Raw genomic sequence first — 24,761 nt, 5'->3', positions numbered from 1 at the left:
GGCGTGTGATGTGGATGTAGTCCCAAACATGTCTTAAATGTATTACTGACTTTATCAAAAGCTTATACAGGAGCTGTTACACTTCTTCTTGTCCTCATGTTGTAACTTTCTTGTCTTGTCTCTCCACAGGGCCACCTGAGTGAAGGCTATGGCAAGCTGTGCAGCATCTACCTCAAACTGCTCATCACCAAAATGGAGTTCCACATCAAAGTGAGTGAGGCTGGCCCATAAAAAGCCCACATCAGTGTCCCTCTCCGCTCATTATCTTTGTCTTTGAGTCTCTTTTTAGTGCCTACATGTCTCTGCTGAGTATTCTCTTCATAGAAAACTCAGCCTTTTACACTAATGGCCTCTCAGTACTGTGTAATGTAGCCTATTTATGAGACAAGAGGGGGGCAGGATGATGTTATCACAGAGGAGTTGATGGGCTAACTATATCAAGTGAAAGCTTACTTAGGTGGATGTCTAAGTGATCTTAACATGCTAGGATCTATTTTGTTTTGCACTCCTAAAACAGTGGTCAGTGGGTACTTGAACATAATTTTAAGTAGGCGATTTTCTAGATTTCAATTTAAACCGGTTAATTTCTTTATATAAGAAGGCAAGGCAAGGCAAGTTTATTTGTATAGCACAATTCGTACACAAGGTAATTCAAAGTGCTTTACAGAATAAGAAAGACATTAAAATCACACAAATCAAACATAAATAATCACAAATAATCATCATAAAATCAACATTAAAAGAGAAGAGTGCAGAATAAAAACCTGTCAGTCATATGCACAGCTAAACAGAACTGTTTTGAGTCTGGATTTAAACATTGTCAAAGTAGAGGCCTGTCTCACATCTTCAGGAAGACTGTTCCAAGTTTTAGCTGCATAAAATTTAAACGCTGATTCCCCATGTTTAGTCCTGACTCTGGGCACCAGCAGGAGGCCGATCCCTGAAGTCCTCAAATTGCGAGATGGTTCATATGGCACTAACATGTCGGAGATATACTTTGGACTTAGGCCATGGAGAGACTTATACACAAGCAGAGCTGCTTTAAAGTCTATTCTTTGAGCTACAGGAAGCCAGTGCAGAGACCTGAGCACAGGACTTATGTGCTCATACTTCCTGGTTCTAGTCAGGACCCGAGCAGCAGCATTCTGGATGTACTGCAGCTGTGTTAAGGCTCGTTTGGAGAGGCCAGTGAGCAGGCCGTTACAGTAGTCTAACCTACTGGAGACAAATGCATGGATAAGTCTCTCTAAGTCTGGCTTTGACAGTATACCTTTGATTTTTGCAATGTTTTTTAGGTGGTAAAAAGCTGCAGATGTTATTGATTTGATGTGGCTGTTAAAGTTCAAGTCTGAGTCCATTATTACCCCTAGATTTCTAGCCTGATTTGAAGGTTTTAGAGAGAGAGACTGGAGGTGACTGCTGACACTTTCTCTATGTTTCTGTGGGCCAAAGATGATAACTTCAGTCTTGTCTGAGTTTAGCTGGAGAAAGTTGTTTTGCATCCACACACTGATCTGTTGGATGCAGTGGCAGAGTGAATCCACTGGTCCATATTCACCTGCTGCTAGTGAGACATAGATCCGAGTGTCATCTGCATAGTTGTGGTAAGACACATTATTGCTGCGTATTAACTGGCCTAATGGCAGCATGTAGAGATTGAACAGCAGGGGTCCCAGGATTGAACCCTGGGGCACCCCACAGGTCAGGGACATTTTATCTGATATACATTTTCCAATTTCAACAAAGTACTCCCTGTTTTCTAAATAGGACTTGAACCAGTTTAGTGCCGTACCAGAGATGCTAAGGAGTTGTTCATTTCAAGGAAGTTAATAAGCTGTTGGTAAACAACTTTTTCAAGGACTTTGCCTAAAAATGGCAGATTTGAGATTGGTCGATAATTGTTCAATATTGTGGCATCAAGACTGCTCTTCTTTAGGAGAGGCTTGATAACCGCAGTTTTCAAAGCACTTGGGAATGTTCCAGATTGAAGTGACATATTAACTATGTGAGTGAGTGGTGACAGCAAACTGTTGAGCACAGACTTAAAAAATTTAGTGGGTAGCACATCGAGGCAGCATGTAGATGAACTCAGACTGGTGACAATCTCTTGGACAGTTTTATCAGTTACAGGTGTAAAGTGAGTCAGCTCTAAGTGTCTAGGTGGGTGCTGGGTTGTTATTTGTGTTGTGGAATTTATGGCATTTTTAATACCCTGAACCTTGTCATTAAAGAATACTGCAAACTCATTGCACTTAGATGTGGAAATTAGTTCTAACGGCAGTGGAGCTGGGGGGTTTGTTAATCTGTTTACCGTTGCAAACAGGATACGAGAGTTGTTACTACAACTTCCAATAATGTCAGAAAAATACCTTTGCCTTGTTCTACATAAACTGTGGTTGTACATGTGCATCTTTTCTCTGTAAATTTCATAATGAACCTGGAGCTTTGACTTGCGCCATTCCCGCTCGGCCCTCCGGCACTCCCTTTTCTGTGCCCTGACCGAGTCATCATTCCTCCATGGCGCTTTCTGCTTATCTTTAACCATTTTAACCTTCATCGGGGCAATGGTGTCCAGAACATTCAAAACACTCGAAGTTACAGAGTTCAACAAATCATCAACATCAGAACATGAGGCATTTTCAAAGTGTATCATTTCCATGAACAGTGCACCTGTTCTATCATTTATGTGTCTCCTTCGAACAACTGCAGGACCAGCCGCTGGTTTGGGAATAACAGACAGGTCAAAGAAGACACAGAAATGATCAGACAGAGCAACATCCACCACATTGACATTTGAAATATTTACTCCTTTTGTAATGAGCAGGTCCAAGGTGTGTCCTCTGTTGTGGGTGGGCTCGCTGACATGCTGAGTCAGGCCAAAGGTTTCAAGGACAGAACTGAGCTCTTTAGCGTTCCTGTCAAACACATTATCCACATGTACATTAAAATCACCTGTAATGACTAAACCATCAAAGTCTGTGCATATGACTGAAAGCATCTCAGTAAAATCATCAATAAAACTCAGACAGTGCTGGGGAGGTTTGTATATGACTAAGTAGAGTATGGAGGGGGATTGTTTTAGCTCCATTTTGAATGAAACATACTCAAAAGATGAAAACACTCCAAATGACAATCTGTGAGTAACTAAACTATCTCTAAAAAATGCGCACACACCTCCACCTTTTTTGTTTACTCGTGTTTCAGATTCAAATTTGAAGTTGGCAAAGTTGGCATAAGAACCTGTCACCAATAGAAATGATCAGATTCAGCATTTGTGAATTTACATTGTACTTTGCCATGTAATATCAAAAACTAATCAATAAAGAAAACTGTCTCTTGTCCCCATCTGGGAGCATGACATCATCACATTGTAAAGTGTGTCTGAAAACCACCAATTGTCACAGGGATCAGATCACAATGAGATTTTTAACGCCCAGAGCTAATTTGAAGTAATATAACACATTCTTCTGATTGAATTTCAGTTTTTTCTGGTTTAGAACTGGTGCTTATTTAATCATTGTTATGTTGTCTTTATCCACCGGAGAAGTACGATATTGCATCAAGGACGGAATCAAAATTTAGATGTTAATACAAACCATGTTCTCTTTCTTCCTTTCTTTTTTTTTCTTTTCTTTTCTTCCATGTTCATTTATTCCAACATTGCTTCTAAAAGGTCAGTTAATAATCCCTACGCTTGTGTAAGCATAGTGTGATATTAACTATAATCCAGTGCTGTTGAGTCTTAATGTGTACTATAGTGATATCCTGCCTGTCAATAGCATTGTACTATCTGAATCATGTCTGCCATGTTTCCTTTCAGAATCCCCGTTTCCCTGGCAACCTGCAGATGTCAAACCGACAGCTGGAAGAGGCCGGAGAGAACGACGTGAACAATTTGTGAGTGTGAGATATTCGGATATATTAAGATATGAGCAGGGTATGATCATCTGGATTGATTATTGACAGAAAGGCTGTTTAAGAAGAGAGCTGCACAAACCAAAAATCTAAATCAATATTCGCAAACCTCATGGATAGGATATCACAGAAAGACATGGATTTTAACCTGTACAAGCCAGATCTGGATGACTCCTTAGTAACATGTTCTGATCAGTAATTTTAGTGAGAGGAATCTAAAGTAAAAAATAAATAAATAAATGTATGCATATCTGAAAAGTATCACTGTCACGTGGTTCACTGACATTCTTTATAGAAATTGTTCAGTATTTCTGGTTTTGTATACAGTATAAATGAAATATTATTAATTATTTGTTTTTCTTCAGCTTCCAGTTGACCGTAGAGATGTTTGACTACTTGGAGTGTGAGCTTAACCTTTTTCTCAGTGGTAAGTTTCATTGTGTTCTAATCTGAGAATGACATATTGCACTCAAATACATGTACATAAATATAGTTTTGCTAGACAGACAGGAAGATGTGTGTGGATTTAGACATTCTCGGTTTCATAATACGCCTTAGTGCTATAGTAATGCACCTGCTCATGTGTTGTGCGTGTGTGTGTATGTGTTAATGGTCACAAACCTATTGTCTGGGTGAGTCATCCTCCGTGTATATCTCTTAAAGTATGGACATGACTAAAAATACCAGGCAGAATGTGACCAGGAGAACATAAAAATATATAAATAACACTGGACACCTGGTGCCAGTGCCACTATAATTTGTTTTGCCCCTTTATATTGCATTACAGTAATTTTAGTAATCAAATAAACCTACTTTGGCTTCTTCCTTCCACTTTTGTTTCTGTAAGTCTGCAAGCTTGGGACTAGCCTGTAGTGACCATGATGTCATTCTGGGTTAAAAAGTCCAACCCTGAGCTGTGTGTATGATGCATTTGTGTATGTTTGTGTTTTCAAGCTGTGCAGGAAACCACACCTTCTGGGTTTTTAAACATGTCTGACTTTGGGACTGGTGCAAAGAGGGGCAGGAAAATGAAATGAGGGTGTAGTGATGGAAGACAACCCTGTTTCTGTTCACTCCACTGCTACTCAAACACTTTACTTCCTCCAAACACTTTATTAGCTTTAGCAGTGCTACCACTTTTATCGATTTATGAATAACTTACTATTTATGAGCCTGATGCAAGACAATTTATTTTTATACAGAGTAGATGTGCGTGAGTGGTAGCTCCTGTTCCTTATTGATACAGTGAATCTGATCATTGACCTGTTATGCCTCTCTCCCCTAGTCTTCAACTCTCTGGACATGTCTCGCTCGGTGTCGGTGACAGCAGCGGGACAGTGCCGCCTGGCGCCCCTTATCCAGGTCATTCTGGACTCGAGTCACCTATACGACTATACTGTCAAGCTGCTATTCAAGCTGCACTCCTGTGAGTAAAAGATGCATTGAAACAACATTGAACAGAACCTGTGAAAAGTAACATTTGATTGGCTCAAAAATTTGGAATTTCACTGTCTCCTTCTGCAAGCCACAAGCTTCAGTTCATGAGCATACGTTTCTCATTTTCTCACAATAAGAAACACTTTTTTTTCAAATACAAAGAAGCTTTATAAAAGTAGTCTAATAAGGCAAAATTTGTTCATGTCATTTACACACACAGTAAAATTTTATAATGAAATTTAGTATAATGACGTTTGAGATCTGCATTTTATCATTATGTCAAGACTGCATCAAGGCTGGAATAACTATTTTAAGAATCTTGCTGTGTCCTTACATAGTTCTACAGTTATTTTTGTTAATGTACAAACTTGCATGTGTTTTGTGTGCAGGCCTTCCAGCAGACACGCTCCAGGGCCACAGAGACCGTTTTCAGGAGCAGTTTAAAAAGTATGACCCTCTTTTCCACACTTTTAGACATTGGCTTAAACTGATTGGACCCAGTCTGTACTTTTGGGCTTTTTTTGCGCCCTGTGACCAAACTCCACTGAAATGTGTTAAATTGTATTTCTAATGTGAAGCCTTTCTGCCCTGTCTGCACTCTTCACACTGCTCTCTCTTAATGCAGGTTAAAGAGTCTCTTCTACCGCTCCAGCAACTTACAGTATTTTAAAAGACTCATTCAAATCCCGCAGTTGCCTGAGGTAAACCACTATATTTATATTCCTGAGCTTTTGATTCAATATTGTCAGAACCAATCGGTACATTTTAACAAAGCTTTTAATTTAATTTCACAGCAAATATATGTAGCAGTTGATTGTTTAAAGTTGTGAATGTAGAAATTTCAACAAACCTGACAACCCAAAGCAAGTTGCTCATTCAACATTCTGATTGGATAGCGAATCTAATTACATCAAGTAAATCCATAAAATATAAGTATTACAATTTGTAGTTAATGTTTGTTTTAAACACTTCTACTTCATATTTGGAGACAGATAGGTAATGTTTTGAAGCATTTGTACTCAATTCCTCCATATAATGCCTTTATTATCTGTTATCTGAGTCTGGTTTACTTTTTCCTTACAAATAAAAACACAAATCGACACATAATCCATTATATTTTCAGAATCCTCCCAACTTCCTGCGCGCATCAGCCCTGTCAGAGCACATCAGCCCCGTGGTGGTGATCCCAGCAGAGTCGTCATCCCCTGAGTCTGAGCACGTGGTTGAGACAGACGACCTCGTAGACACAGACATCCCTGTACTACCGGTAAATTACAAAAGCTATAACCTAAACAGCACATTGTAGAGATTAATGTAATATCTATTATTGCCACAGCAGTTTTAAATACTTGGGGACATGGGTTTTCTGATGGCATAATTGTATTTATTTAGAATGTAATTAAGTCTAATGTATTGTATTTCTCATAGTTTGGGGTTGAAATTGACGACTCAGGAGATATTGAGGTAATGAAGTATGTAGGTTGTGTAGGTTGGCCAATGCAGTACTAGTTAAGTAGGTAGGAATTAAATGAAAGTAGGTTTGTATATTCTATTATTCATGTTCTTATGTGTTTTTTATTCTTTCAGGCTGCCGTGGAGACCAAATTTGATGATCTGTTTGGCACAACAGCAGCCGTTGATCCGTTTAATTTTAACAATCAGAATGGGATGCGCAAAGACGACAAGTAAGTGAAGTTTGATCATGCACTGCTCTTAAAGTAAAAATCATATAATGTTACGAAATATAATTGAATGATAAATTAACATTATAGATAATATCCATATGTGGAAAGTGTTTGTCCTTTTTTTATGTTTTTGTTCTTTTTCAGAGACAGGTTAATTGAACAGTTGACCAGGGAGATTCAGAGCCTTAAAGAGGAGCTCGAGTCTTTTAGGCTAGAGGTAAAACTCATCTTAAAAACTCACCAGTTAAAGTAGAATCTTTATTTTGACCACTCTAAGTTCCAGTAGTTGTTTGTTAAAAGTGCACGATGCAACTTTTCTGGTGGTAGCCTGCCACATCTTGCCTGAATGTTCAACAGTATGGTATAACACAACTGGCAATGATACAGGTCAGATCTGAGGAAAGGTGAACTCACACACAGTAAGAATTATGTTTTTTCAAAGCTTTTTTGAGTATGAAAATCTCATGGAAATTCATGATAGAGGTCATACTGTGGAATATTCAAGGAAAAGGTGTACATTATACACTTTTTAATTACAATTTCACAAATAACAGAAAATTTATTATATTATATTATATTTGTATGATATAGGTTTTTCATGTTTGTTTATTATTGAACTGTTGTATTGCAGACATTGTATGATCTTACAAATAATACATTTTAGTCTAACCCAGTTGTTTGTGATTGTCATCAGAGTGGTCGGTTGTGCCAGGCGCTGCGGGGGCGTGTCAGTGAGTTAGAGGCGGAGCTTGCGGAGCAGAGCCACCTGAGGCTGCAGGCTGTAGGGGAGGCAGAGTTCCTGAAGGCGGAGCTAGACGACCTGCGACGGGTCAGAGAGGACACCGAGAAGGAGCAGCGCAGCCTCACAGAAATAGAAAGTATGGAGCAATCATTTTAGAGAAAAAAAAATGCACAAAGAATAAGAAAGACACATTGTTGTAGTCGGACATGGACAAACTTGGAAAATTGAAGCTCTGAGATAATAACTGCAATAACACCATAAGATTTTGATATCACTCGTAACACATAGAAAAATTGGAATAGCAATAGGTGCCACCATACGACAACTTTTAATGAATTGAAAAGTAGGACATTCTTTAAATAAGTAGGACAAAGAACAGGGGGCAAAATGACTGTGAAGGACAACCAAAAGAAGGACATGTGGTTACTCTATTCTGGAGTTTGATGTCATGTTTAAGTTTGGGGTTTTTTTTCAGAGAAGGCACAGGCCAATGAACAACGCTACACCAAACTGAAAGAGAAGTACACAGAGCTGGTTCAGAGTCACGCTGACCTGCTCAGGAAGGTGAGATCGACATTCGATGCATCTTGAAACAATGGGATGTCCTGACCGAATGTAAGCTTGTAGTTGATCTGCTACCCCCCTTATGTGTTTATGTGTTGCTCTTTTGTTCGTCGTGTGATTAGAATGCAGAGGTGACGCGACAGATGACCGTTGCTCGCGCTGCACAGGATGAGGTGGAGGCTGTGAGGAGAGAGATGCAGGAGAAGGTGAAGGTGGCACAGGAGGCGGCTGACAGACAGGTGCGCAGCAAAAGCACGCTCTTATTTTGAAACATAGGTGGACAGGTGCACCAAAAAAATAAAAGCTACGAAAAAGTTAATATTAAGTAGGTGAATTGTAATGGATAAAAATGCATAAAATATTGTTTCATGTGATGTTTTATTGTATTGTTTGTAACTATTTGCTGTATACTTATAATTGACCTACCACATTACATGTTATATATAAAGTATGAGATGTTGAACTTTATAAATTGTAGCTGAAAGTTGAATATTGACTCTTTATACTCTTTGCCATATATAGTGGACATGTTAACAATTATCTGCCTGCGTGACCAACAAACATCAAAATGTTTTTAATTCGCTGTGTCAATAAAATGAATGGGATGGACTGATTACATTAGTACCAGGATGTGAGTGCAAGTATTCTAAAAAGGCCCGATAGGGTCTATACCATCTTTACAAGATTGAACACTAATTTTGTTGAAAATGTTTTGGAAGTTGGATAAATATCTTTAATATGTTAATTTCTTGTTGCACCAGGAGAAGGCACAGCAGGAGCAACTTCAGGAACTCCAGAGAGAACTGCTGTCCAGTCGAACTGAGCTGGAGAGTCTAAAATCAACTGTGACGTCATCACAGCAGGTCAGCAGTCATTTTTGTACACCCAAGATGTAGATACATACACACATATATCATCTCAAACTTTTATACACACACATTGCATTTGTCATCATCGCACTGCTGAGCCAAGTTGAACACACTGAAATCAAACAGCCATTAGCAGCTGACCTCAAGAGGCAGGTGTTGGTTACTTTAATCATGTAATGCTTATTTACAATTTTTAATGAGCTAAGTTATTCTAAATGTATCCTAACAAACAATGGATTCGTGTCACTGTAGTTCCCAGCGTTGCAATCATTGTGGTTTCCTGCATCACCCGCTTCCTCTGAATACACTCCATTCCCAAGGCCTTTCATCTGTCTTCTGTCTCCCCGAGCCTCCCACTCCTGCCATCCTATTTTTGTAGTCATTACTTATGAACTATGTCATTCTCACTGTCGTCCACCATCTTTCCTATTTCCTTAGTGTTTTTTTAAGTCCATGTTGTACTGTTCTTGTCCATGCTTGTAATATCTAATTTTCTCATGGACTAATCATTGCTTTTTCTTCTCTGCTGCTTCTTGCTGACTGAGCCTAGATTGTAAGTCAACCGCGAACATGTAACATTTGACTTTTGCTTTGCTTTTCAGTTGTAATGCAATGTTTTTGAACTCAGGCCAATTTGTAAATTGTAGTTGCTTATAAAGTAAACCTCAAACCAGAACCCCGGAGACTGTATGCCTCCCCACAAATCTTAGTACATTTAATTTTATTAAGTCTTGTCATGTCTTTTTTTATTTAAAGGGTCATTGAAAAACACTCACTTTAGACCACATCCTGACATCTTCAAACAGTTATATCGTCGTAGTAACTTTTTACTTAGCTTGTTCACATACTGTCATTATCTCTTTTCCTCACATTTAATCATTTTTCTCAGTCAAGTGAGGCACTCAATACTCAGCTGGCGGCCCTAGAGTCTGAGAAGGCGGACCTTGTGCAGTCGCTGTCCAAAGTGGAGGCGGAGCTTGCTGTTCGAGGGGAGGAGTTACAACAGGCCCAAACTTCACTGGCTATGGAGAGGGAAAGTGGTGTCAAGGCAGCAGAGTCCTTGCAGAATCAGCTCAATGAAAAGGTGAAGGGTTTTAGTGTTTTACTGTCATAATTCGTTGATTAAAAGAAAAACTATATATACAATGTTGTGAAAAAGTAGTTTCCCCCTTACAGATTTCTTAATTTTTCTGCACCTTTCTCACTCTTAGCCACTTCAGATCAAGCAAACATAAATATTAGACAAAGATAAAAAATGCAGTTTTAAGTGCCAATGTTATTTATTAAGGAAAAAAAGCCATCTGAACCTAATAACAGATTGAACCAGCCTTAGCAGCAACAACTGCAGTCAAGCATTCGCGATAACTGGCTGTGGCCCACTCTTCTTTGCAGAATTGTTTTTAAATCAGTCACATTGGAGGGTTTCTGAGCATGAACCACCTTATTAAGGTCATGCCACAGCATCTCTATTGGGTTTAGGTCTGGACTGTAACTAGGCCACTCCAAAACCCTGATTTTTTTTAAGCCATTCAGAAGTGGACTTACTGGTGTGGTTTGGATCATTGCTCTGCTGCAAAACCCAAGTGCGCTTCAGCTTGAGGTTGCAAACTGATGGCTGGACATTCTCCTTCAGGATTTGTTAATAGAGAGTAGAGTTCATGATTCCTTCAATCACAGCAACTTGTCCAGGTCCTGAAGCAGCAAAGCAGCCCCAAACCATGACACTACCACCACCGTGTTTTACTGTTAGCATGATGTTCTTTTTATCAAATGCTCTGTTAATTTTATGCCAGATGTAACAGGGTGCACACCTTCCAAAAAGTTCAACTTCAGATTTATCAGTCCACAGAATATTTTTCCAAAAGCTTTGGGGATCATCAAGATGTTTTTGGCAAAAGTGAGATGAGCCTTTATGTTCTTTTTTTGTCAGCAGTAGCTTTTGCCTTGGAACTCTGCCATGCATGCCATTTTTGCCTAGTCTCCTTCTTATGGTTGAGTCATGAAGACCAACCTTTACTGAGGCAAGTGAGGCCTGCAGTTGTTTAGATGTTGCTCTGGGTTTCATTGTGAGCTTTTGAATTAGTTTTTGCTGTGCTCGTGGGGTAATTTTTGTAGACCGGCCACTCCTGAGAAGGTTCACCACTGTACCATTTTTTTTTTTTCATTTGTGGATAATGGCTCTTACCATGGTTCGCTGGAGTCCCAAAGAGTTAGAAATGGCTTTGTAACCTTTTCCAGACTGAGACACGTCAATTACTTCTCTTCTTATCTGCTCCATCATTTTTTTGGATTGCGGCATTATGTCTTTGGTTCAATATGGCCTACTTCACCTTGTTAGACAGGTTCTGTTTAAGTGATCTCTTGATTTGAAAGGTCTGGCAGCAGTCAGGTCTGGATGTGGCTATGAAATTAAACTCAGCTTTCCACAATATGATTAATCCCCATTACCTCATCATTTAACAAGGGGGGCAGTTACTTTTTCGCACAAGATCATGTAGGTTTGGACAGTATTTTTCTCTTGACAAATAAAGTCATCAGAGAAAAGCAGCATTTTATGTTTACTTGGGTTATCTTTGTTTAATATTAAAATTTGTTTGATGATCTGAAAGAGTTAAGTGTGATACATGCAAAAAAGTAAGAAATCAGGAAGGGTGCAAGTACTTTTTCACAGCACTGTACTATATATACTTTATATGAATGACTGTAATAAAAGATGTGTCTCTGATTCCCCCAGGAGAGCAGAGAACAGGCCCTGGAGAGCCAGCTGGTGGCTGCTCGCTGGTGCAGTCTACAAGGGGCAGTGGAGGAGGCAGAGAGGATCATCCAGGACTCCCTGGCTCAGATCGAAGACCCAGCACACATAAGCTCCACAAGTTCAGCAGGTTTGGACAAGTCCTTATATTATAGCATATAGTTATAGTGATATAGCGTATTGGTATTGTAATAAAACATATATTTATTGTTATATAATATGTTTTCTTTTTTTAGACTATCTGGCATCCAGATGTCGGGCTTCATTAGACTGTATAGACAGGCTCCCTCCTGCGATGGAGACCTTTTTGGCAGACAACACAGGTAATGTGTATTCATTACACTTGTGTAGACATAACATGAGTAGTTCTGACATTATGACTGCTTTCATGAAAAGTGCCAAGAATAAATCTTCCTTATATCTATTCTAATTTGTCTGATATGTTTCTTTTTGCAGCCTTGTCTGAACTGGTACGAGCACTGACTCAATGTGGCCACCTGGTGGGGGACACCATAGTGCAGGGCAGTGCTACCTCCCACATGGTTCCTGTAGAGAAGGCGGATGGTGAGTTTGTGTATATATACGAGGTATTTTTCTACTAGCCAGTCACATTTGCTTTTGCTTTGAAAGCTGTTCAAAAAATGTAAATATATAAATAAATATTTTTAAAGACAGGATGTTTAGTTTGTTCTCTGGGACAAATCAGCCTGGCCAAGTCTAAACATGTCTAAATATCATCCTCCTGTGGCAACATGTTCCTACATGATTTGTTTTTACCATTTAACTTATGAGTTTAGTGGTATGTTAAAGTTTTATAAATCTATAAAATCACTAGTTTAGACATTGTAAGGGATCAGAAGCAGTCAAGTGTGATACTTATTCTAGTTTCAACGGATGGTTATGCACATTTTGTTTTAAGTCTGATTCTCTTCATTATGCAGAGTTGATGCATTTTAATTGTATAGTTTTATAATAAAATATATAAAATAACTGAAAGAGGGCTGCAATTAGACCCACATAATAATTTAATTTAGGCTATAGTAATTATACAGATCGTTGCAGTAACCCCATCTTGTTTTTAATGTATGTGTGTTGTATACGGCAGCCCTGTCAGAGAATGTAAAGACATGTGGCGCAGAAGCCTTGACTCTCCTGGGGACCATGAAGCAGCGGGACACCATGTCCTCGGCCGACATCAGTAAGCTCAAGGCCACTCTGCACCTCATCCTGGACACAGCTGAGGTGACTGCAAGCTCCCATTTCACATCGTTAAAAGTGCAGCCAACACAAAACCTAATTAAGCACAGTCATTAAAGGCCCCCCCGCAACTGAGCTGCTTCAGACTATTTACTTTGATGTTGTTTGATTTTAGAAACTGCGGCCTCGAGGTTTGGAGCTGCAGCAGGGGGAGCTTGGGGATCTGGTGGAGCAGGAAATGGCTGCCACTTCTGCCGCGGTGGAGTCAGCTGCCGCCCGGATAGAGGTGGGTTTGTGTGTGTGTCTTTAGCTCTGGTTGTCTATGGCAGCTGTGCATTTCAGTATGCTTATTACAAGTGTGTGTGTGTATGTGTCTCTGTGCTTGTGCAAATCTCAGTGTGAAAACCCTGGCCTTTCTCTCACCACAACATAGTATTAACTTCAAAGAGATTGTTTTATCTTCTGTGCCCTTGTGAATTCTAACAGGAAATGCTCAACAAGTCTCGAGCAGTGGACACAGGAATCAAGATGGAGGTCAATGAGAGGTAAGAATACATTAGCTTTTCAGACACAGGGCTCTAGTCTAGTCTGTTTATTTACTCCCTATGGCAGTGAAGGATTAAAGCAGCAACCCAAACCACATCTTAGAACAACTTCCGCAGCTCTTGAGGTGGTGAGACAAAAGGAAGTGGGCTAAGCATGATCAAATTGATGATGTTGATGAAATGATTCAAACTCTGACCCTGGCTTCATACAGACACTGAGTTCTATTTTGCAAATTTTATTACAATAAAGAAAAAAGAAGTATTAAAAATAAACTAATATAAAAATTAAATATTCCTTATTTTCATGGGCTTTTGCATTCAACTTTTTGAGTATTTATAAATTGTCTATTGGTCTGGCACCTTTCCTAATTTTCCATCATTCTGAAACACATGAATCCGATTGGATCAACCCATGGATTGTTTATCTATTGTCTTCTAAAAGGTCAAATTAGAACACTCCACTCTACTAGTAGCACTAAAACAGGGCTAATGAGTGTTCTCTAATGGACACTGATTTGGATCCTCTGTCGCCCCCTGCAGGATCCTTGCGTCTTGTACAGAACTGATGCAAGCCATCAAGGAGCTTGTTCTATCTTCCAAAGATCTGCAGAGGGACATTGTGGAGAGTGGCCGGGTGAGTCATATTGTACTTGTTATTTTCTTGTAAAAGATCAAAAAGACTGACACAAGATTGATATTTGAATGCCATTTGATATATTTGTATATTTTGCTCCAGATTTACCGGTACATTAAAGGCTAACTTGGATAGGCACGGGTTAATTCTGACTCAGACATATCTATTAAATATAAAAATAAAGCATTGTAAAGTCAGAGTTCAATAATAGACAAACCTAGATGGCCCAAGAATAGTGATGGTTATCTTCAGTAAAAAAAAGCTGAACTTAACAGAAATTGCAATAAAATTTCAAGCTACTGGTGACATCATTGACAGAGAGGCAGCTGATTGATTGACCTTGCAACAAGGAAGTGCTCAGAACAGACAAACATCGTCACAGCACTGAAAGACGTTTGTCCTCTGACATTTTGTGATGTAGATCGATTACGTAAAAGGATCTACAAATTGGAAATATATCAAAAGCATAATGCCAAACTGATGACTTCAGTTATGGTATTAACACTGTCTGTCTCCTCAAGCGTAGGTGTCCATTAAAAAAAACAACCAAAAAAAAAATTTTTTTTTAAAAAGTGGTTTTACCTCTTTTGTCCATCAGGGGGCAGCCTCCATGAAGGAGTTTTACGCAAAGAACTCCCGCTGGACTGAAGGCCTGATCTCAGCCTCCAAAGCAGTGGGATGGGGGGCTACAGTCATGGTGTAAGTCCAACATGTCATAACATACATTTGTCTTAATGACAATTAGACCCATAACTACAGAACTAAAACAATATGTAAAATAAGTTAGTCCTTATTTGTTTAATCACATTTGGGGGATGTGATTTTGATATGTAGTTGGATGATGTGTTATGTGCAGGGATGCAGCTGACCTGGTGGTGCAGGGTAAAGGAAAGTTTGAGGAGCTGATGGTGTGTTCCCATGAAATCGCTGCCAGTACAGCACAACTGGTGGCTGCTTCCAAGGTACGCAACTAATGCAAACTTTATTATGTGTCCCAGAGCAGATGAACTGCTAGTTCTGTTCTAAAAGAAATGATGGTTAATATTACAATATGTCCAAATTCTTTTCTTTTCTCAGGTAAAAGCAGACAAAGACAGCTCCAAACTTCAGCGTCTAAAGCAGGCGTCCCGGGGCGTTACACAGGCCACTGCAGGTGTGGTGGCTTCAACCAAGTCGGGCAAGTCCCAGATAGAAGAGACAGGTGGGTGGTCACAGTAACGTGATTAGTGTGCTTGGTATATTTCAATAGAACAGATTTTTGAAATAATAATTCAAATATTTGTTTTAAAGTTATATAAATAATTATAAAATACAATAAACAAACAAAAAAAAGTTATTTTTTCAATGTTTTAATGCATTTATTGAAAGCACTTTGGTTCACTTGTTCTTGTTATAAATGCAAATAAAGTTTAATTGAACAACTACCTACACCATTTTCCTCCTTCCTTTTCTTTAGACACAATGGACTTTTCCAGCATGACCCTGACACAGATCAAGAGACAGGAGATGGACTCACAGGTGAGCAGAAAAGCAGATGTGGGCTCAAATGTGACATCCATATAGCAGCTGTGGGCAACATGACACATGGTCCTCATCTTACACAGAGCGAGGGTGAAGTTAAAATGTCCCAGCACAGTGTTATAGTCTGTAAAACCATGTAACGCTAATAAAAGGCAGCACACGGCCTTTGACATGATTTGGACTAGAGGGCCGTATTCTGGTTTTTAGTTACATTCAGAAAGCCTTTTTTAAATTACAAAATATTTCAACCAGTGTTTTTGCCTGAGACCGCCAAGCCTCCCTGAGTGCACGTCTTATGTAATGTAGCCGTTTGTCTTAGTTTAAGCAAAGGTTTTAGCGTGTTTTTCTTTCTGTATATCAATCAGAAAGCTGACCTCAGATAGAGCGTGTAAGTGGCGGTGTTGCATGTCTATAGCGGCCTCTGTTCCCCCGACAGAGTAAGAAAAACAGAAAGGTCTGGACCCACTCACACACACGTCTCATTATTGTAAAGGAGAGCGCTGCTATTTAAAGACTTTAGAGGGTATTTTCAGTAGGCTAACTCAAACCTGCGTCAATAATGGGTTCTTAAAGGGCAAATTCAAGAACAACAGGACCAGTGCACATGAAAATTGCTGAATGCTTTAGAAGGATAAAAATAGTTGGCGTTGAGTGATGTGGAATAATAGTGAAGTGCAATTCTCTTCAGGTGTTGGTCTTGGAGTTGGAAACTCGTCTGCAGAAGGAGAGGGAGCGTCTGGGTGAGCTGAGGAAGAAGCACTACGAGCTGGCCGGGGTCGCAGAGGGCTGGGGCGAGGAAGAGGAGGGTGAGGAAGACCATGGCCTTTACAAAAATCACACCATTGAGCCGTAAAAAAGCAGCAGAGCTGTAATGTTTGACTTCACCCATTCACTAAAGCAGAGCCTGTTTTAAGTTTATGAAGCTAGAAGTGATGACCATATTTGGAAAAGGCCAGTCACTCTTGGAGAGCCAAGGGAACAACATGAGTAGAGGTGGTTAGCTTCTAATCCTATTGAGGTTAAAGTACCAAATGGTTCATGAGGCTATTGCAGAACATGCTGGTTAGCCACAGGCACTTACTAAAGTGGCATGCTCTTTAATTGTTCATTTAAGGTACATTTTAAATGTCTTTATAAAGGCTAATAAAAATGGCTAGTGAAAATATTTGTAGACTTACCTAGACACACTTTAATGATAAATAAAGGAAATTACTTGTACTTCACACATTACAATAGAATCGCAAAAAATAAATGATAAAACTCTTAAAAGTTTTGTATTTTCAAGTAAAATGTGGGCTGTCTTCTTTAGTTGTTTGTAATAGGCATGGGAAAAAGTCATCAAGACATAATATTTTGGCAATTTATAGAATGGCAGTTTTCCTCTCTTTTCCGCTAATCCTGTAAACATGCAGCTTTTGGCACTACAAAAAAGACAAGTGTGAATGGAAAATCAACCAAGGCCAAACGCAAAATATTTACAAAACTTGTAAGCTAACAAGCATTTTTGATTACTGGATGTCATAAGCATTCAATAGATTATTATGTCATTTATAAATCCTACTTTCAAGTTATAATTACTTTATGGTGCAGCAGACTACACTAATCAGTCTAAACAAGCTTTCTCTGCCTCTCCTGCTTAAACCCCGATGTGTATGTTAAGAATGTTGTTCACCAAGACCCTCAAAATGTGCTTGTTTGTTCTTGTCTGCAGGCACCGGCTGAAATCTCCGCTCCCTGTTGACCCTCTGCTCCTCTCAAAAAGACTGCCTGCTTCGCTCTATTTACACATTTCCTTTTTTATGTTTGTTTGCCATCCAAGCCAACTGAAAAGGTGCTTCTTACCCCCTCCGCAAGGCCACACCTCTGCCTGCTCTCCGGATACTTCCACACCAAGGGCAAAACAAATGGACAAGTCTAGACCCTTGTTTTAACCCCTTCATCTACTTCCACTGAATTTCACCATCCCGTTTTTGTACATTTTGGATCTACATAAAAGACTAGAAGCACAAACTTAACCTCCCAGACTGAACTGCACAGGGAACTGCCAAATTCCCCACTAGAATCATGTCTCTGTGTAGCATAGATGGCACACTCGACAAGTAAAACAAGTGGTGTTTTGTCAGTGTATGAAAACGTGGGGATCAGAACAGCTCTAAATGTCTGCAGCCGTCACCTCCGCCAACCTCCGCCAACCTTCACCGACTCTAGTTTCTTCCTATTCTTTTCTCACTGTGAGTTGCCACATATTGAGTCCATACCGCTTTACAAAACTGGTTCACTGGACTTTCTGCCTTTTCCCCATTGGAGCCATGACTGTTAAAACCAATCTTTGTTTTGAATCAGCGCCTGAGAAAAGCTTCAGACCTGGAAAGCACACGTTATTTTCCGTGTTGTTTTTTTGTTTTTCCTTCAAGCTCAGACTGCCAGCTACCTCACGCCACATGGTCAGAGGTAGGAGTGCCACATTATGGGAACTTTAACAAGTTTTTAAGAAGGGTGTTGCCCAAGATACTTAAGCACATTTCTTTTACCGATTTCATTTCAAAATGTTTATGTGTGAAGGGACTTTTTGTGTTCTTAACAATGACAGGAAGTGTGCAGTGGGCTTGATTTGCCTGCTAGCTGTTCCAGGCGAACACAAGACTTTTTCAACGTTAAATAAGTCAGATGTCCCCTAGTGTATTTTTAGACACATTTCCTTAATAGCTGAGTCAGTGGTTAGGCAGCAATGACGCAAAGCAGCTGTAATGGCCAGTCGTTCAATGATCCACTAATGGTGTGGTCTGAAAGAAAGTAGGGACGACGACGAGGATGATGATGACGTTTTTTTGTCAGATGAAGCTGGGGACTGAACAAATGTAAATCTTAAATCTAAAATAGATATAGTTTTATCAGGTATTATGTCACACGCAAATATACAGTGCATATTGTATCTAATTTATCAAGAGAGCGGTTTTATAATGGACTACAATGGACTACATTGTGTACACTACAGTATACCTTTCATTTCAGGAGTAGATCTTGTCAACTTGTGTGGCGCCAATTCACACATCTTTTTTATAATAGTGACTGATAAGAAATGATTTTCCCATAACATTACAGACAGTAGATTCTATCATCAAACCAAGGAAATTAAGTCTTTTGTACTGAAATTTCTAGGATTTGTTCCAAATCTCACCCAGCTGCTTGTGCTAATTTAGGTGTGTTTTTAACCTGTGACGTCAGTGAAAAGTTTATAATCATTATGGGAAGATAGAGGAGCATAGTTAGAAATAATGAAATCTTACACAAAACATTTACTAAAACTGAGAAGAAACCCAGTTATCATTTCAACTTCAAAACTTTGAAAATGTTCACTTTTGTTATAAGTACAAGTCCAAAATATATTCTGAAACTCTAAATTATATTGGCTGAAAAAACTAGTGTGTCCCTAGATTTAATCTATTTTTCAATGGTTAATATTGAACGCACCTTGTTGACATTTGTGTTATCTTTTCTACTATTAACTGTGGCTCTGTGTCTGTGTCATAAGCAGCTCAGCCAGCCTTTCAAACTGCCTCACACGCTGTAGAAAACTCACATAGCAACATTGAACTATGTCTTTGTATGATATACTAAAACTGTTGGTGGGTTCATTTTTATTGTTTTTTCAGTTTTTGGAAATAATAAATATTTCAACACATTAATTAAAAAGGCGTGAGTGAGAGTGTGGGTTTGTTTTGCTTGAGTTGTATAGTTTCAGATGCGGCCAGTACGAAAAACATTCCATCTCTGCCTTTTGACCTTTCGCTTCATTTTTGCCGTTTCAGGGAAAAGTTACAAGTTGCATAAGCATGTGATTGATAACTTACTTTGGGTGTTATTGTCTTAAATCCTCTTATGAGCCAATGTCACTGTGTTTCTAGGAATTGATTGGACAATCACGTACATCTGCTTCTATAAAAAGGCAAAACGGGGATGTGTCAAATTGATCTAAAATCCTTGCACAACACTGATATTGTGAGTACATCTAACTAGAAAAAGCGTGTTCTTGTGGGAGTGCTGCTAAAATCCCATTTTATTGATTGATTTTGGGGTTTTCCGGTAAACTCATTGGACCATGAAGTGGCCAAAGCTTTTAAGTCCTTTACAGTTATTGAACTAAACAGACTGGAGGTGAATACACTTGCGCAGGCTTACCATGGGTTCACATTACATTTCCATAGACGGATGAAATGCTGGTAAATAAATGAATCGGCGTCATCTGAAACCTCTGTGCTGAGATTACAGAAATCCCTAATCCCAGTCTGAGCACGCTTCAGGATCAGGTCATTGGTTAAAACTCTTATCCTGTCACGTCTGCAGAGCTACAACCAAACTGGACACTGCAGAGGTGGGAGGTAACTCGAGTAATTTACACATGACTTAAGTATATTGGGGTCCTGATTCACCCTGCAATTCATTATTATTAAAATGTATACGTTAAAATCATAATAATTAAAAAAAAAAAAAACAGTAGTGCTACAAGTCATTTTCTACTCTGTTGTATTATGGAGTCACAACTGCCCAGAGACTAACGTGGCTGCCATTCTGCACCAACAACCTTTTTATGTATGGCTCTATCTTTTTTTTAACTGAATGCAATTGTTTAATTTGTCCGTAGTAAGGGAAACGAAAGGAATCAGTTGTGCAAGAAGGAGATGTGTTCAAAAAAAGATAATGAAATTGTTTTAGAGATACACTCAATACTCTTTTATTTTGTATATCTCTCATTATTCATTAAAAAAATGCAAAAGAAAATAAACTTGTTGTAATTCAGTAATACAGCAATTCTGTATTCTATAGTTTTTAGGTTTACAGTCCAAATATTTAAACCTTAAATACTGCATTTTTAAAATTATGTTTATTTTTTTTGTATTATGTTTTAGTGTTATTTATTTTAGGTTTTTTATTTATTTTAGGATTTTTTTTATTTAATTTAATTTTTTTACTTTTACTTTCAGCACATTTCTGATATTGCCTAAATGTTGTCACCCCCAACAATTTTGCTAAAAGGATTTTTAACCTGAACTAATCTACCGGAACCTGTCACACATGTTGGCAGGTAAAGACAGTTAATACTTCTCCATTCCACTGATAAGCTGCCAACAGAGACGGCGTTAGCAGTGGTAGTGAAACAGCTTTGGGGCGGGTTAGCAGAGGTCATGTTTACGCACAAGTCCCAGACAAACAACATTTCTCCAACATCCTTCACTGAAAATGCAATGAGAGCTGTCTGATGTAGCTCAAATTGCTGGGTTTCGGATGACATCATAGATCCATAATATGTCATACTGGAGGGGGCTGCTAAAATTAATGTTGTTACTATGCAGATTTTTGCGGGGAGTTCTAGGGTCTCATCGCTCATGTGAATTGTCATGTTCTATATTTGCGTCTTTACCTTTTAGATGTTTCTTATGAGAATTCAATGTTTTCAAGAGGGAAATCTGTCTCTTGCCCCCCAGCTGGGAGTATGACATCAACATTCATCACATTCTAGCATATGAAAACCAAACAGTGTTGCGTTTACGTTCAGGGCATAGTCATTTTCAAAAACAGGGGCTTTTATATCTCTGTTAGGGAGTCACTGTTTTGAATCAGTAACTCTTTTGAACAGTTCCTTGATGTAAACGGCTGGAACCGGATCTCAGTTTTTGGAACAAATCAAATCTTTTTCTTTGTAATTTTTATGCATTTTTATCCCGATTAAGGCTGAACTAACATCAGAATCAGCACAGAAGCGGAGCAGGCGACACAAGTGAGACATTTGTGCACAAAAAAACCCATTTTGGATCATAATAGGCTAATTGTTGTTAAATGAGTTCTTGCATGTAAATTCTCATATAAGGTTCTTTGTGATATAAATAAATGTAAAAAGTGCCAGTCTCCTGAACGGCTCTTTGACATGAACTACTCAAAAAGATTCGGATCCTATAAAAGAGCCAAAATTCCATCACTAAATTAAATAGACAAACTCAAAATCAATGAAAATTTTCAACCTTTTTATTGGGTAGGGAATGGCTCTATAAACCTGATTTTAGGACTAAAAGTTGGAGTTGAGGTTGAATAATGGTGTCACTTTGTCAAGCTTGTTTAAACTTTCTGCCAGCTTTTGTTTAATGTGGATAGGCCCAGTAATTATAAAGATAGTAACCATAAACCGTGACAGCATATCTAATCTCACAGTTTAACAGCAAATTCCACTTGATAATTCTGGCTTGTCTTTTAAACTATAACGATTTTAGAGTCTTGATGTCACATGAACACAACCTAAAGATATGGCTTAAAAACACACAGTGAATTGCATCATCCACCATGTTTTAACAACTAAGTTCAACCCAGGGAATAGGACAGAAAGGGGGCTGACTTCGGAACACATGTCGTGCCAAATAACAGTTTAATCCAATAGTGATTCCCAAATTGTCGCTAAGTCGGTCACAGAGAGGTCACTACACGCACTGGTCATCTCATTTGAAGCATTGTTTTGGATGGGATTGAAAGTTTAAATTGTCACGTGTCAAAAAACTATGTGTTTTTATTCAGAGAGATATGATATTACAACAGTGGTGTAAGAAGTATTCAATTTTGTTACTTAAGTTAAAGTACAGATTCTGGAGCCAAAAAAGACTCAAGTAAAACTAGAAGTATAACATGGAAAAAACGCTTAAGCAAAAGTATAAAAGTACCCGTTTAAAAATGTACTTAAAGAGTAAAAAGTAAAAGTATTTCACACAGATTTTAAGAGCTAATAAAGTTGTATTGATTTTGGTAAAGATTGGTGCTGAATTTTGTTCAACAGACACAAATGAATCGATAGGGGGTTTTTTGGGTTTTTTTTTACTGTAGCTTATTTTTTCTTTATCTGTTTTCATATTTTTATTTGCTCAAATGATGAACATGTTAAAAATAAACCCTCAGCTTTACCAGCAGATCTCAAACAATGATAAAAATAGTTTTACTTTTCAGTCCAGCTCAAAAATGTAGTGTAAGTGGTACCTGCGCTCAGATGTAGTGAAGTAAAAAGTATCCACTTTAAAATTTACATAAATAACATACAGATAACTAAAAATTGTATTTAAGTACAGTACTTCACTAGTTTTACTTCATTTGGATCCACCACCGCATTAAAATGTGTATGATGATTTCTACAAATACAATACAAAATGCTGGTATATCTATATGAATGAGTACTGATGCTGAAGTGAAGATGAGGGGGAGCTATCAAATCTCAAACTTCATGTGTAAAACCATGACCAAATGAACCCAAACTTGAAAGTGTTTTTTTTTTTGTTTTTTTTTTTTGGGGGGGGGGGGTTAAGTTAAGTATTCTCTTTATAATTCAATAGATGTTTTTCTTATGCAAATTATAGTACATGCATCAAAAGGACGGCTCGGTATGAGGGAGGCGGTTGTACAAAGGGGGTCACTGTGGATTGCACAATAACACTGTTATTCTGGATCATAAACTGAACTAAGTCTACTGCAGGTAACTGAGATGAGGTGTAAGAAATGCCACTGCTCTAATTGGCTCCCTCTCAGGTGCATTCCTAGAAAGTTCTTTTATACATAATTCATTTTTCTGATTCATCCCTCACAATGCGACTCACTCCAAACAATGTTGGCTCCTGTGTGACACACTCATAACCCTATGGCCTTTAGAATTCTGTGTAAATTAGCCCATCCTAAACAAATGGATAGAGACTTGCGGCTGCTTTTTCTTGCAAAACATTTCTAGGAACTTCCAGCAGTGTCACATGGGAGATGAGACACAGATTTGATTAGTTTTGCAGGTCTGACATTTGATAGGTGGTGTTTACAACATTCTTGGATATTATGTCACAATTTCGGATGGAAAGGAGGGGCCTATATACCTATGGGGGATTCTCTGTTTTTGAAAGAAATACTTAAACTTCACAATTCACAAATGATGGACCAAACCTTAGCCTTATTTGTTAAGGATTAGCTTCACAAAAGTGGATATGAGGAGGATATGCCACCTGCTTGTCTCAATGAGATGTCATCGCTTTGCCTTGAATGTTGCACAGTATGGCATTAAACTGATATATAAATAATAATTAAAAATGCAAAAACATCTTCATGGAGAAAGGCAGGTGACCAGAAATATATCATGGTGCAACTTTAAAGACCATTCAACTGACAACAATCACATCTTTGGCCTCTTTAATGTGTTTACGCTGACAGAGAACCAGAGTAACTGACCATAAATCTATCTCAAAATATCTGCATTTTAACAGAATTCTGAGTTTACAGTATTGGCAGTTCAGAATGCTGATGCCACGTGAACCCATAATACACTGTGACATATAAAACAGACAAACACAGCCCATAACCTCTTTGACCTTTTCATATCTCATCCTCTGTAGCCATGTAGCGTGCCACAGTTTGCTCGCAGTGGTGCGCTTGTTTTGCTGCTGCTCACACGTCACATGTCGCAAGAGGAGGGTGGTGCTTGTGAAGGGGAAAAAAGAGAAGAGGCAGGCCATGCTATTTTTAGCCTCTGCAGTCCTGAGCTGCCTTTCAGCTGGTCTCCTGGCGGCTGCTGCATTGTCTAAGCTTGCTCCTCTGGCTCTCCAATAACAAAAACAAGCAACCTTTGTGATATGACTCCCTGCTATGTAAAGTAATAATCATATTTCTGGCAAAGTTGTAGAATATTAACAGGGTACTGCAGCTTTAAAGACATCTATCAGGTTTAAGAAGGCAAAAGGCCATGAAACTGAGACAGACAGCTGGAGAGGTTCCATTTTACATAATGTAATTCAGGGCAATCTTTTTCTGTGTCTCTATCTGTCTTCTAATTACGCCAGCAGCTCCATCATATGATTTACTCTTGCGGTCGTGAGTGAGTCATCGTTCTCACA

The 24,761-nt window shown here is 38.7% G+C and overlaps 1 protein-coding gene across 5 annotated transcripts in view; it reads left to right on the top strand.

Annotated features, from left to right (window-relative positions):
• Positions 1-19,543, top strand: part of hip1 (huntingtin interacting protein 1) — a 78,656-nt gene extending 59,113 nt beyond the window's left edge. For 3 of the 5 annotated variants that reach the window (XM_055226214.1, XM_033977420.2, XM_055226215.1), the window contains 28 exons: positions 130-210; positions 3,821-3,897; positions 4,281-4,342; positions 5,201-5,341; positions 5,742-5,799; positions 5,978-6,053; positions 6,476-6,619; positions 6,781-6,816; positions 6,940-7,037; positions 7,182-7,254; positions 7,732-7,915; positions 8,255-8,343; positions 8,466-8,582; positions 9,105-9,206; positions 10,102-10,296; positions 11,947-12,094; positions 12,201-12,287; positions 12,421-12,528; positions 13,070-13,206; positions 13,337-13,447; positions 13,648-13,706; positions 14,247-14,340; positions 14,939-15,039; positions 15,197-15,302; positions 15,418-15,541; positions 15,797-15,858; positions 16,550-16,667; positions 17,573-19,543. In XM_055226214.1, the coding sequence (XP_055082189.1) occupies positions 130-210; positions 3,821-3,897; positions 4,281-4,342; positions 5,201-5,341; positions 5,742-5,799; positions 5,978-6,053; positions 6,476-6,619; positions 6,781-6,816; positions 6,940-7,037; positions 7,182-7,254; positions 7,732-7,915; positions 8,255-8,343; positions 8,466-8,582; positions 9,105-9,206; positions 10,102-10,296; positions 11,947-12,094; positions 12,201-12,287; positions 12,421-12,528; positions 13,070-13,206; positions 13,337-13,447; positions 13,648-13,706; positions 14,247-14,340; positions 14,939-15,039; positions 15,197-15,302; positions 15,418-15,541; positions 15,797-15,858; positions 16,550-16,667; positions 17,573-17,583 (2,799 nt within the window). In that variant the 3' untranslated portion in view covers positions 17,584-19,543. The remainder of the gene's footprint in view (positions 1-129; positions 211-3,820; positions 3,898-4,280; positions 4,343-5,200; positions 5,342-5,741; positions 5,800-5,977; positions 6,054-6,475; positions 6,620-6,780; positions 6,817-6,939; positions 7,038-7,181; positions 7,255-7,731; positions 7,916-8,254; positions 8,344-8,465; positions 8,583-9,104; positions 9,207-10,101; positions 10,297-11,946; positions 12,095-12,200; positions 12,288-12,420; positions 12,529-13,069; positions 13,207-13,336; positions 13,448-13,647; positions 13,707-14,246; positions 14,341-14,938; positions 15,040-15,196; positions 15,303-15,417; positions 15,542-15,796; positions 15,859-16,549; positions 16,668-17,572) is intronic. The other 2 variants (XM_033977423.2, XM_055226216.1) reach the window with 1 other exon arrangement.
• Positions 19,544-24,761: the final 5,218 nt, after the last annotated feature.

The sequence above is a fragment of the Periophthalmus magnuspinnatus genome, chromosome 13, assembly GCF_009829125.3.
Source record: "Periophthalmus magnuspinnatus isolate fPerMag1 chromosome 13, fPerMag1.2.pri, whole genome shotgun sequence".
Taxonomy (NCBI): Eukaryota; Metazoa; Chordata; class Actinopteri; order Gobiiformes; family Gobiidae; genus Periophthalmus; species Periophthalmus magnuspinnatus.
The sequence above is the reverse complement of the archived record's forward strand: the minus strand, read 5'-3'. Positions and strand labels throughout refer to the sequence as shown.